At 37.7% G+C, this 14076-nt stretch overlaps 1 protein-coding gene across 1 annotated transcript in view; it reads right to left on the reverse strand.

Moving 5' to 3' along the window:
- Positions 1-200: 200 nt before the first annotated feature.
- Positions 201-14076, reverse strand: part of PRELID2 (PRELI domain containing 2) — a 44859-nt gene continuing 30983 nt past the window's right edge. The window contains exons 5-7 of the mRNA XM_073355721.1: positions 11939-12044; positions 4833-4898; positions 201-4286 (exon numbers count right to left, since the gene is read on the reverse strand). Of these exons, the coding sequence (XP_073211822.1) occupies positions 4842-4898; positions 11939-12044 (163 nt within the window). The 3' untranslated portion in view covers positions 201-4286; positions 4833-4841. The remainder of the gene's footprint in view (positions 4287-4832; positions 4899-11938; positions 12045-14076) is intronic.

Consider the following 14076-nt stretch of genomic DNA (forward strand, 5'->3'; position numbering starts at 1 on the left):
GAGCAATGCAAATTTAAACGAGCTGTGACTCTAGCACATGGCTTAATCCTGTAAACATGCATATACATAACTTTGCTAACATGAGTAGTCCCATTTGACTTTGGCGGGGGTGGGGTGGGGAGATACCAGAGTTCTTTTTCGTGTGTATCTGAGCAAGCCCAGTGGTGGGAACCTCCAAAAGGAGCAGAGCATATTCTGGAAACAGGAGTTCTAATCATTTTATTTTATAAAAGAATTGCAATGTAATGAGGTGCACTATTTCAAGGTTGTACAGAGAAGTGATGTCATTTGCTGTTGTAGTTAGCTGACATTTTACATTTCCTTTGTGTTCAAGTAGCCTTTGTATAATCACGCAGCATATGTACAATGGCATGATAATACATTCAATATTCACAGTGTAGTAGTTTGCATATAAAAGAACATTGTGTATCCAACAGTTAATACACATTCATACACTCAAAATATATATAAAAAAATATATAGCACCTTTCCTCACCATATGGCTAAGCTGATAATGGATTACCTGGCTGAAATAAAGTCCCTGACTCATTGTTCCACATACATGATTTTCTTTTATATGCTATACTAGCAGCTGGTTTGGCTAAAAAATTATATTTTACACACACACACACACGCACGCACACCCGATAGCTATCTGAAATGTTCTGAGTGCATACTGCTATGTTAAATTAACAAATTTTCATCCTACCATGACAAAGCTCATAAACACAATATAGTTAAGACAAATGATCTCCTTCATTCTGAAGTACAATTTGCCCTTCCTCACCTCCACAGACTCTCTCATTGCTGAGAGCTTAGAGTCATCATTTTATCTAGGATTGTTCCTATTAGTTTTGTGAGTTGTTTGTTTATTTTGTTCCTTAACAAAATTTGTTTAACTGTATATAAAACTCTTCCCCCCTAGAGCTTTAGAGTAATCTACAAACGAACAAAAAGATTTTTAAAATAACCAGTAATAAAAACTGCAATAAGCAACGCTTAAAGAGAATTTCTAAATTGCCTGGAAGCATAGACTTAATCAAGAATGACAAAGTTCCAGAGAAAAAGCAAGCAAAATTATTTTGCCCCAGGTATATTTGTCTTGAGTAAGGAAAAAAATATTTAATTTTTAAAAGGTTTCACTGGATGGCAAATGCAGCATTATCCAGGAGAGGAAAATTTGCAAATATGAGGGAACATGACTTTAGGGAGTTCTTATGGCCAAGATTATTAAAACTGTGGGCCCAATCCAAAGCAAATATATTTCTTTCCCCTGACTAAAGTAGGCCTTTAGTCAGACCCTGCAGTGCATAAAATTAGGCTCCTTGGAGGGAGCGGGGGAATCAAGCCAGTTATTTAGGGACCTACTAAGGACACAGTAGGACTTTGACAATCTTGGCCTATATGTTTACAAAAGTATCTATGTATTATATACCACTACCACCATAATTTATCTGAGCAACTATTCTCAATCATTAATCAGTCATTGAATAAATCTAGAAAAACTTTCATTCCGGGACATTAGACTAAAAGTTACTTATTATTTGGATATTTTTCCCAACCAGTCCTTTGGGTGGTTAAAGAAAGATTTTCTATTAGATCCCATATATTCTTCCTATTTGAATCTCCAGAAAACATTTAATGCTGCACTTCTAAAATAATTTGTTAGTTTATTCAACAAACTGATATTATCTACATGATTATGATCTCAGGATAAACAGTGCCAAGAGGGAAAAAAGCAGAGCTGTCATCCCCACAGATTAGCTCAACAGATGCATCACTGTCATTGGACCTAACAGGATACATAAGTGTCATTTACTACATGGTCTTTCTCCTATGTTGTCCAATCGGAGTCATCCTCTAAGTTTTTGTTTGCCTACTGTATCAAAATTATTCATTCATAAACTGCCAAATTACATAGGGACAAAGCCAAAATATGTTAAGATCAGTAGTTTCTCTAAACAATATAAACAATGCAGAAACTCAAAATACACCACTCCAAAAATGAAAATCAAAACAGAACAATTAGTTTACAGAGGTGTACTTATTATAGAAAACATCACTTTGTATTCCAATTTATCAACCCACTTTCTCACTTCCAAATGCTTGTCTTTTTACGTCTACCCTTTCCTCAGTAGTATGCTCTATGTCATGCCTTTAGTGTAACGAGCAATCAGATTTCTGTCAAGCTGAAATATATGAATTACAAGGCCCAGCTTTTCAGCAGTGTAGCTTTTAATTTTTTAGTTTGTTTGTTTTAAGAGTTGTGCAGAACATATTTGTTCATTTCTGTTTCTGTCTTCACTTCATAAAGGTTAAGATCTAGGAAAGCATGTCTATGACTCTAGGCACCCGAGCAGTCCTTCTGGGGCTACTCGCCACTACTCATGTTCTTGAGTACTCTGCTGGGTTGGATTTACATTACCTAGATAGGATGATGCAATGCGCCATCAGGAATCATTCCTCAAACTTTTAAATGTAAGAGAAACCCCTCGTTAGCAAATTCCTTTTCGGCCCAATCACAAGTTACAAAAGTTGTTATTGAACTCTAATATATTGGATTATATCCTAGGGTGCCTTAAACTTTGTGACTAAAAAAGCCCCCAAAAATTCTATTCGATTTTCCAGATGACCAGAAACGTTGCTTAACTTCTGGAAGCAATGAGTTAAATATGCCTTGATATACTGGTTGTAGACAGTCAATGTGATTATACTCCATGCTGCTTTAGCCATTTTGATCAAAAACTATATCTGATAGGGTTGGAAAGGACAAATTACCTACTCCAATTGTCCTCATACTGAAAAAGATTTGCCTCCACACTGTTGCTACAAGAACTTTATTTAACTGACTGTTAAGCATCACTAACAACAGCTCCGTATCTCCCTAATCAAATAATTCTATTGCTAGTTGATCTTGCCATTAAAAATGTGTACTAGGTCTACCTTCCCCCCCCCCTCCTTTCTTCCACCCCCCCCCCCCCCAGCTGTTCCAATAAGGTCTTAAAAGCAGAGGCTCAGCCTGTTCTGCATGGATATTAAAGATCCTCTGGCATGGTACACAGTAATGTGGATTTGCCAACATTTCTCCTCTCCAAGGCCTCAGTAGGAAAAACGATCACATTCATGCTCAACTGAAAGCACTTAGTACCACCTGACACCCATTGACTTCAGTGGGACTCTGTGGACAGAGGTATTGTTCAGCATGAGCAAGGGTATCCAAATCTGGCCCTAAATTACTTGTATTTTTTTTTGAGAGGTTTTAAATAAAATTGCTCTTTCAAAATGAATACCTCATCCATGGAAGCTCTCTTTTCCCTTAAGAATTTTACTCAGAGAGCTTCTAAGCCCCTTAAACTTCTCAATTGGCTCCTACCAGGACCAAAGGAAAAAAAACATTTGGGGGACAAACAAATATTTTCACTTTAAAACTTGTAACTTTATAGCCATGGGACAGCCTTTGAAATTAATCCAACCACACTGGCACAGGCATGTCGGATGGATGTTTCTGCTAAAGTCTCAGCAGTGAAATAATTAGCAAAGTTGACACTTAAATTGCCATCACTAGGTTTCTCCTCAGTGGGTGACGATTCCAAATGGGTGTAGTCACATCTCCCAGAACTACTGTTTCCATGTTTCTACAGGCTCAGCAGGGAAGTTTTGCATGAGTTCACATTCAGAAGGACTAGACAATTTTTTCCAAAGGAAGCTTCAATTTGTTGTTTGTTTTCAGCGTTTGCAGACACATTGGAAATACCAAATGCCTGCAGAGAGATGCAGAGTCCACACAACAGCATGGAACGGTGATGGCACATTTCTTATTAGATTCTGCATTCTGTGAATAGAATCACTGCCCCTAACAGCTAAGCTTCAAAATAAAACTATTAAAACGAATAGGGAACATTCATTGATACCTCTCTTGGCAAGACTCAAGACAACTGTGCATTGGCTGAAATGGTAGAAGATCTCTCCACAGCAAAAAGAGCTATTTATGTTTTTGCTGATGTTGGTTCTCTCAGTGAATGCTTAGTCTCTGGAAATTACATCGAAATCCACATGAAGACTTATTTCCACATTTACAGCTGCTTCTCCAGGATCCGAGTCCCTTTAAACAACATATCTTTCCTTAATCTTATCCGAAAGATGTACAGACTATTGTCATCTTTTCGCCAAACTGTGCATATTGAATATTCTGTTTCCTCAATAAAATGGTACCAATAAAATCTGGATAACTTCTCTGGAAACTGAGACAGCAATTAAGATATATTGCTCTGATGACACTTTTCTTCCTGTAAAAAGCATAGAAAACAGTTTTTAGAAGAATATTTATTAGGAGCTAATCAATAGCCATTTGCTCTCATTCTGAAGCTACTTTTAAAGTTGGCCAAATATTGCCTCTATGGGCAATCTTTGAAGAGATTACTTTTCTGCAAGCAATAATGATCTCCAGACAAAGCTAACATCTTGTTTTATTAAGTCTGACTATCACTGTCATGGTCTAGTGATAGATAAATTACGGGGGAGAAAAAGACAAAGTCCACAAAAGAGGTCTTAATCAACAGGATATTAAGGAACGCTGCTGTATTATCAAGTCCCCCAAAGCAGCAGTTCATTATTTTTTCCTGAAATCAGTATAATTAAGTGTTGGATATTATTCAAAATGGACGACAAATTCTACATAAAGTCTGTATGTAGAAACATGTGGTGTATATAGTTAAGAAATGTATATAAGCAAAAATTATCAACTAAAAAAAAATCTGTTTTATAAACACATTTCGTGTGTGCAAATATATACATATTGCATTTTGAATCTTTAAAATTGATGACACACTTACAGTTCCTTCTCAGGAAAATGGGCACCCACACTGTTCCTGCAGAAGCGTCTCCATTATTCTAATACCCTGTAAAGAATGCAGACAAATCACAACCTACATATGTATCACATGTATTAAAACCGACACTATAACATGCACACAGATAACTTAACTTCAGATCATCCAAACAATGGGATGACGGTCAAATCTGGAAAAAAAACAATTTACTGCCTTATTATAAAATGGCAATAATTCCATTGTAATTTTGTCTGTAGCATTATTGGGGCAGCAGTGCAATTATATAGCTTGGTGTGTGCATATGGGGCTGTGGGGAGATGAGGAGGAGGAGTGTTTACATCATATTGTGCCCACAGCATTCTAGTCTCACTGAAGGCACTTTGGCCTAGTGGCTAGAGCACTGGATTGGGACTCAGCAGATCTGGGTTCTATTCCCAGCTCTTCAACTGGATAGCTGGGTGAACTTTGCCAAGGCCTTTCACTTCTCTTTGCCTCAGTTTCTCCATCTGTAAAATGGGGATAATGCTTACCTTTGTTGTAAAAGGCTTTGAACTCTATGGATGAAACATGATGCATAAGAGCTGGGCGTTATTTTTAATAAAGGAGCATCAGCTAAACACTGCTGGAAACTGGGGTAAACACTACTAGTACAAATGACACTTGCAGTGTCTACACTAAAGGACTACACCAGAGCAAGACACAGGTTACTTGTCACTGACTGCTGAAGTGGGGGTTAATCCTCAGGACAGTCAATGTCTTAGGCAACATACATTAGCCTGTTCTTTTTATTGATTCATTCAAACATTTACTAAACTATAATAATCCAATGCTCTGGGAGCCCCTGAATCTTTCGGAAAAATGCTAAATAAGCAAAGAAACCCAGCTCAAATCAAACAAAGTCAGTGACAAGAACAATAAGTTAGCCTCCCCATACACTCCTCATGTCACCACTAACCAGCCCTAGCCCAATACCAGGCAAAGGACAAAAAGCAGGCCTTATAGCGTACCTGTATGCTAACCAACTTGGGCTGTTACAGTGCTAAGGATGAAGAGCCCTAATGGAGTACGCCCTGCCAGACTATATATAATGTTTGCTACTACATGTTCAGATCCTGTTGGTGAAATCTTGGCCCCACTGAAATTAATGGGAGTTTTGCCATGTCTTCAATGAGGTCAGGATTTCACCCTGTGTATTCTTCTGTTCGACAAGCTGAGAAAATTCTTGCTCAGTTCAAGTCGCTGTGGTGGAAAATAAAAAGCAATACTGGTTTTAATAAAAAGTTTAAGAGCACTTCTTTACACAGCTCTACATTAAAATCAGGTGAAATTTTAGAAATGTATATAATAGCTCGCCTTCCATGACTATTCTTTCCATAGGAAGCGAGAACTGGCTAGCTTAGCCCATCAGTCTAAATTAAGCATACCACCATTTACAGAATAGAGCACTAATTGACATAGTGAAGACTCTGAGGTTTGCCTTGGGAATTTAAAAGTGTTATTTATTGAATCAATTATGTTCGCAGTGTGACAGCTGCTTTTTCTTTTCTCTTCCTCATAGCATTGCAGTCTTTCAAGCAGAATTGTTGAGGGGTGGGGAGAGAATCTATAAAACGAATAAAAAATACTAAAGGACAGGTACAAGTCATTACTGAGTAACTTTTCAGTGGAGAATGACTAAATCAAAGACTAATCAATATATTCCTTTCAACTAAAGTTCAAACACTTAAATCTCAGCCCCAGGAGATCAAGCTTAAAGGGGCTAAATTTGCACTACTTACAGCGCAATGATGCACTTGAAATGCAGCACAAACATTGCTTACCCATTAAGCTGTCCACCTTTATAGATACAGCTTAAAAGCTTTTCTGATTGACAAGCCATAGAAGAGTTTTATTTTTTCCATGGTAAAGATTTTTTATTAATTTATTTTTTTTACTGCAAGAATTTCTCTTTTCTTGCAAATATCTAGATACTACTGTATTAGTTTGTGTAACAGCCAAGAGCTTACAGAGTTTGGTTGAAGTGTCACACAGGACATCCGATATCAAAGAAGGTACAAAAACAAACCAAGAGGGTGGTTGACAAAATAAATAAGGAAAGTCTGATGAATGGCAATCTATGGGACTCTCCAACTCCATAGAAACAACCCCGTTAAGGAACCTTAGCTGGTAGTTTATAACCTAGGTGAAAACTAATATAGTCTCCAAGCTACTTTGGACCGAGATCATGTCTGTAATGTACCATGTACAACTACTGAACTGTATAAATATTAAATAAAATATGATATTAAGTGGCTGCTTGGAGAATTTTCATCTTACGTAGAAACCATAGATTTGATTCTGATGGGGGAAAAAAAAAATATCTAGGTCTGAATGTAAAATTCATCTCCACTTCCAGTACAAAGCTTTGTAACCTCGATGTTTTTGATTAACTAGCTGCTTCTTACAATAGTCTCCTCTATATTCTTCTAAACCTATGAAAACAGCATCCTAATATCTCACGTTTTTTGTAACCATGACAAAAACATTTGAGAGATTAAAGAAATATTTGATCATCATTTTAGATTAATTAGATCAATGGACACAACTCATTTATATTTCCATCTCATTATTTTTTTGGCTGTTCTTGGCATCAAAAGTTAATCTAAAAATAATATTCCAAGAATGGGCAATAATACAAACATTGCAGGGCTTTAGAGACATTGGATAAGACTGGAATCAACACACACTGGTATGCATGGTCAATTTATAAAATGGCCTTAAAACGGTTTTACTTAATACGCAAAAGGTAGATTGTATATGATTACCTCTGCAGATGATCAGCAATGAACCTACAAACCAATTAGATCACTTTTTTTTTTTTTTTAAAACAAGTGGGATAAAAATATGACTTGTTGCTCACCAATTCCCCTTCAAGCCAGTAAGCATCTTCCAGCAGCTATGTCTAACAATATTTAATAAACTGGAGACAAGAATTCTAATATTGGAGAGGCCTTCTGTCTGACAGGTGCCAGAATGACATGTTTTCATACCTGGAATTCCTGGAGCATATCTGTCCAGATTTTTGAATTATTCCTATAGACAATCTTATTGGCTACTATGCAGATGTACACTAGCCACAGATTTTTTTTTTCCCCCCTGCAGAGGAATCTTCAGGGGAAAAAATTATTTACATTCTTTACTTTCTACACTGACTAATGTAGCAACTCCTCAAGTTGATACATCACCGTTCACTAGATTATAAAGAGAGATTTCAGCCCCAACTCTCCATTGCTCCAATCCTGCACTTGGTGCTTTAAGCCACCTTTGCACTCCCAGAGTCTCAAAACCGCTGTACCTTGCACTCTGCTTGCTCAGGAAAAGCTGAGAATAGCAGGATAGTAACTCCAATGATTTGCCCTCTCCCTTCCCCAGCATGCACCCTATGCCATCTGGTCAGTTCTATGCTAGCAAGGGAACCCCCTATACATTTCCACCTGGTTTGGGGCTCCTTTACACTGTCAGAGTACCATAAAGGAGCCTTAGGGCAACAAGAAAAAACGAGCCCCCCACCCCCACCCCCACCCCAACATCTCTCTGTACTTAAAGTTCACTTTCCCGTTAAAGGCTAGTTTTCAAGCTCCAACTCCTAACTTCTACAAAACAAAAGGAATAATTCTGACACTTCACAGTTTATTTCCCCATCACAGGGTACAATTTTTGGTCAACATTTGAGTTAAATCAAAGAAGAAATTCTAGAGGTATGAGTCAAAGATTTCACCGTCAATTTTTTTAAAAAACAGTTTAACAGTTATTGAGATCATATCTCAGTAATGAAATATACTGAAAAAAAAAATCAAAATCACCTTCTCTAGTGCTCCATGAATAGAGAAGAGCCTTCTACTCCACTACAATGGGAAATTCAGAGACATTGAATACTGATTGTGTGGGAAAACAGACACCTGACTGTTGTCTATTCATAACTGTAAATATTAAGACAGCATTTTCACCTGCTCCATCTGACGCCTATGCTCTATCTCAATGCTTTCCCCTCCAGTCCTTCAATTACACTTCCTACCACCCCACCGTAATAACCTCTCTCATTTTAATAACTAAAAATGTAGGATTTAAATGTGGACTAGTGGCAGGGGATCGGTGGAAAGGATGGGTATTTCTCTGTAAACTCTTCAAAATCCTGACCATATTGCACTTCTATTTATTACAAGCACTACAAATACCAGGTATAATGAGGAAGTGTCTCTTTTTTGGCTACATGTTATAAATTTGGTACAGATACAAATCTGCATCTCAAGATTTATTAGGTCTTAATGAATTATTTCATAATTTCTTCTCCAGTGCAGAAAAAGGCAATTCATTAGGGGTAAAATGACTCTCCTTATTAATGGTCTCAAGATTCTGTCTTTAGGATTAATTGAATTACTACTGGCACAATTCTGACCAGCAGATATTTCTATATGAATTAATCTTCACATAGTGCTGGCTTTGGGAATAGAGTAAACCCAAAGCTATAGGAATCTTTAGAATGCAAGCATGGTCATTTATTAAGTATATGTTACTTTAACACTTTAAAAGATTATCTTTCTATTGCTGAAAGTGAGCATATTTTAGCCAAGCATAATTGGACCCGCCTCATTCCCCACTCTTTCTAATAGAAATCCTCACCCAAGGGTTTTCAAGAAATCCAAAGCAGTCTCTCCTAGTGCATTATCAAGAAAAGCATGGAAGCAAAAGGTACATAAATGTGTAATTCAATTTTGTTTAATTTGGGTTTTTCTTATCCACAGATCTGCAGCCATAGCCAAAATTCTCAAAGAGATTCCAGTGCAGCATTGTACAGTTATTGTGGTTTGGATTTTATTTTGTGCACTGACCCCAAGCTGTGATATACTAGTAAGGTGCTTAAAGTTTAACCCATTACAAAATAAAGATTTATAAAAGGTGTAAAAAGAGACAGTCGTTATTTAAAAAGAATAAGGCTTTTTAGGGTAACAAGAGTAGCCTAAGGGGGGAAAAAAAAATGAAAACCACCATTTGAATATTACTCTGAGAGTAATACCTGGATCCATATTTTCAAAATCAATCAGTCTCATTTTTTAATCAGGTTCCCGAACCACCTCAGCTGACTCCTCTCAATTTGGAGGAGTAGCAGCTGTACCCCAAGGCTCTTCCAAATAGCCAAGCCCCTCACCCTGTCTCAGATAGTAAGCCCAGCCACCCTATGAAGAAACCTCACTTCCGCTGCTTGTACCCGCAATCTTGTCCTTTCAGTCATTACCCAAAGTTCACAACCATATGTGAGGATGGGGATGTAGAGTGACCTGTAAACGGAGAACTTTGTCCGAGAACTCAGCTTCTGCTTCACCACCACAGATCAGTACAGCGCCCGCATCACTGCTGCCGTCACACTCCCGCTTACCATCACTCATGAACGAGACCCCTAGATAGTTGAACTCTTCCACTAAGGGCAGCTGGTCCCTCTCTTCTGGGAGAGGACCATGACCTGTGATTTGGAGGTGCTGATGCTCATCCCTGCCGCTTCACACTTAGCAGCAAAAACATTCAAGTGCACGTTGGAGATCACAATCGGAGGATGCAAGGAGGACATCATCATCTGAAAACAGAGATGCCACCTCCGCGTTCCCGTACTGGATACACTCCACAGCTCAGCTGTGCCTTGATATCCTGTCTAGGAAAATCACGAACAGGAGTGGGGACAAGATGCACCCTTGGTGGAGTCCAATGCCCACCCTGAACGAACTCAACTTAATGCCAAGAATACGAACACAGCTCTCGCTCTGAGAATAGAGAGATCTGATAGCACGCAAAAAAACTTCTGAAAATCCTACACCCCAGAAGTCTATCATTTGTATCTGTTCCTAATTAGAAGAAGTCAACTTTGACAAATGCGGATCCTTCAAGTGCATTTAAAAAGTGAAATTACTCCTGGTAAAGAAAAAAAAAAAATACTGTAAATCAATGTTCCCTCTAATTTTTGACAGGCTGTGTGAGCAAAAAATTTCTTCTGTGCAAATTTTTGTGCGGGCGATGTTCCGCCGTGTGCGTGGGGTTTAGGATCTATGTGTGCGTGCACACGCACACAGCTTAGAGGGAACACTGCTGTAAATTTAGGTCAGTTACATTTTGCGCCTTATATAAGATTTATATCCCAATATGAAAATGCAGCACCACTGGTCACCCACCCACACTTATGTGCATCATAAAAACAACATACCTGTCAAAACACTTAATATGTGTATTTTTTAGTGAAAAGGCTTAATTAAGCATCCCTTTCCTTTCTAGCTGATGAAAAGTTGAATATGGAGCCAGTTGGACACCAGCATATCCTCCTCCTCTTCCTCAAAACCCTTACCCCCAACGAATGTAGGAATTCTACATCATTCAATTTCACGGTGAATAATTTGCATGAGATTTTGTTTGTAAACCCAGATCTTCAATATGACATGTCTTCCTCAAACTAATGATGTTGGAATATTATTTCCTTTGGGATACACTTCTGGATACCAGAGGGGCTTTTATTTCATTTCCCTTCATAATTCTTACCAAAAAGACAGGATTATTGATCCATATAAAATTGTTACAAGAAAATTGACTGTTGCTATTGTAAATATATCAAGCTGCCTGAAGCAGCCAACATTACTCGGGGGGGAAAGTGCAGCCATACATGCATGTTTGTTAAGTACTGTAAGATGATTAGATGCAAAAGTGCTATAAAATGATAAGCTATTATTATTATTATTATTATTACAGTATATTAAATAGTACAATGAAATGTTAGCAGGAAAAAGTTTCAATGTCCAAAGGAAATGAGGATAATGAATTGAACAAAATTGATCTGGCAGTGCCCCATAATGCTTTAAAAATACATTTGGAAAATTACTATTACATATTCAAACTGTATCCCATTTCTTGTTCTGTTTATTATTTACAATAAAAGGAAAAGGCCAAAAAGTTATTTTTATATGATGGGTGAAGAAGCCAAGTTTAAACTCCTTATGATTTTAAAACCCAAGCTAGATTATTAGGGATAGGCAGAATTTGACAGATTTAAAATGCAATTTTAGGAACAAATATAAATAATAAATTAAACCTACCTTCTTGACTCCTTGATTTAGAAAGGTTTGAGCAAAAGCTTCCAATACACAGTTGAGCAACCCTGCTCCGGTAATGGATATCCTGCCTCTCTGGATGAACTCAGTCCTATAAAACAAGAATGTAACAATTGTATCCCTCTCTTTAAATGCATGGACAGTAATACTATGATGAACTATATGTTAGAAACAGACATAAAAAAATCAAAATTCACTGCTTAGATTCAGACAAGTGGATCAGAGAGGGCACTATTGTGGGCAGGGAAGAACAGTGTTTTTGTCCATCATCGGGGGAGACATTCATATTGTTATTCCTCAAAATGATTTTGTTATTGTTGTAAAATTAATGGTGGTGAAAGGTGTAGCTGGAATGGTGGGTGAAGCCCACCACAATGAAAGACACACACCCCTCTTCTTGCTGAGGTTGGGCCATACTGACAGCTTTGAACACAAAAGTTTGTTTTGCAAAACAAACAAGCAGCAGCAAAACAAGCTTAACTGCCACCCAGAAAGCCTCAATCCTGACCTGGATATTTCTCTTCTAAATGTCTGAGAATAGTTCAGTCTCTATGACCTTGCTGAGGCTGCCGACCAGGTAGCCAGTTGTGGTGATGTGACCTTGCTCAGTTTCTCCAGGCCTCAGTTCCTTATCTGTAAACTGAGCTGAACCAAGCTCGTTTGCTTTTGTCCTTCAGATTGATGTAACTTAATACAACAATGTAATGGAGTCAAAGAAAGATCATTTTGGAGTGCATAGGTGCTGGAATTAGGGGTGCTATGGGTGCTGCCACACCCTCTGGCTTGAAGTGGTTTCCATCATATTCAAGGTTTACAGTTTGGTTCAACAGCTCTCAGCACCACCCTCTATGCAAATTGTTCCAGCTTGAGTGTGTAGGAAAATTGTCCTCAGAAACAGGAATGTGGCCACAAGAGATAATAAAGCCACCATGAAGACCCAGCCCCATCCAGTCAAGATTTATTTATTTATATTTCTTTTTCATGGCTCTGGGAGGAAGAAGAAAAAAAAAGCTCATGGAAAATATTGATCACTGATTGATTCTTGTAGCACACAGCTGGCAATGCCACATCATTACAACAACATAGTCACAGGGAGAAGTCTATTAATGAGATCCAGCTACTAAATTATTGACTAGTTAAGTACTGCAAATTTGGCCTAATTGTTTTCGTGATGGGAGTTTAATTAAAGTGCCTTTAGTACAAAAAGCCTAGCAATATTCTTATTCAGACAGTGTCAAGGAATGCTCTCACAGCTTGCTTGGGCTTTCAAAACTAAAATTAAAAGTTATATCAAGTGTGAGGTCCTCCAGCGACGAAGCTTTTGTTATGTGAGAATTTATGAAGTGTCTACATATGGAGCAATGAATGCATTTGAAATGAGTTTAGGACCCTTCATTTTCAGTTTTTATTTAATTTAATTTTTCCCAGTGTTTATTACCACAACAGCAAAAACAGATGAAAATGAGTGCTAAAAACTATTAATACTTTTTCTGAGTAAATATTGGGGTTTATTGTGGTGGATGAAAAACGGGGGCGGGGGGAGGAGAGTATTCAGTAGATTAATGCTTTGAATTCTGTTCATCAGTGTGGTTTGCTGTTTTAGTTCTGCAGAACACAAAACACAATGCCACCTCTGAAGAAAACAAACATTCTCTCTCTAATCCCCAAATAAAACTTTTCATTTGAACAAACAGTTTACTATTGTAGACTTAGAGCTAGTAGCCTATAAATATTTACATTTAATAATTGAGCCACACCATTTGCAGCGCATACACTCAGCTTCATCCCTTTTCTTTTTTTTTTTTTAAGCTTTTGACTACTTCCTTGTGTTCTGAAACATTCTGATACAGATTTTCATTGTCTTCCCATTTTAGTGTGTCAAATCTTTAAACCGTTATCTGCTAACAGCTTGAAATGTGTACATTGTGGGCATGAGATTCATCAGTACATTCAGATGCGCACACACTTCAGAACTTGCATACGTGCCTGTCTGCTTATTGTGTGTATCTTCTAATATAGACTAATACATAGCCTTACTTCAACAGGCAGCTTTGCATACACACAGACTAATGTATTATCGTAACACAGTACATTGCATGATATATGTATTTTTCCTAATAAAA

The sequence above is a fragment of the Lepidochelys kempii genome, chromosome 8, assembly GCF_965140285.1.
Source record: "Lepidochelys kempii isolate rLepKem1 chromosome 8, rLepKem1.hap1, whole genome shotgun sequence".
Taxonomy (NCBI): Eukaryota; Metazoa; Chordata; order Testudines; family Cheloniidae; genus Lepidochelys; species Lepidochelys kempii.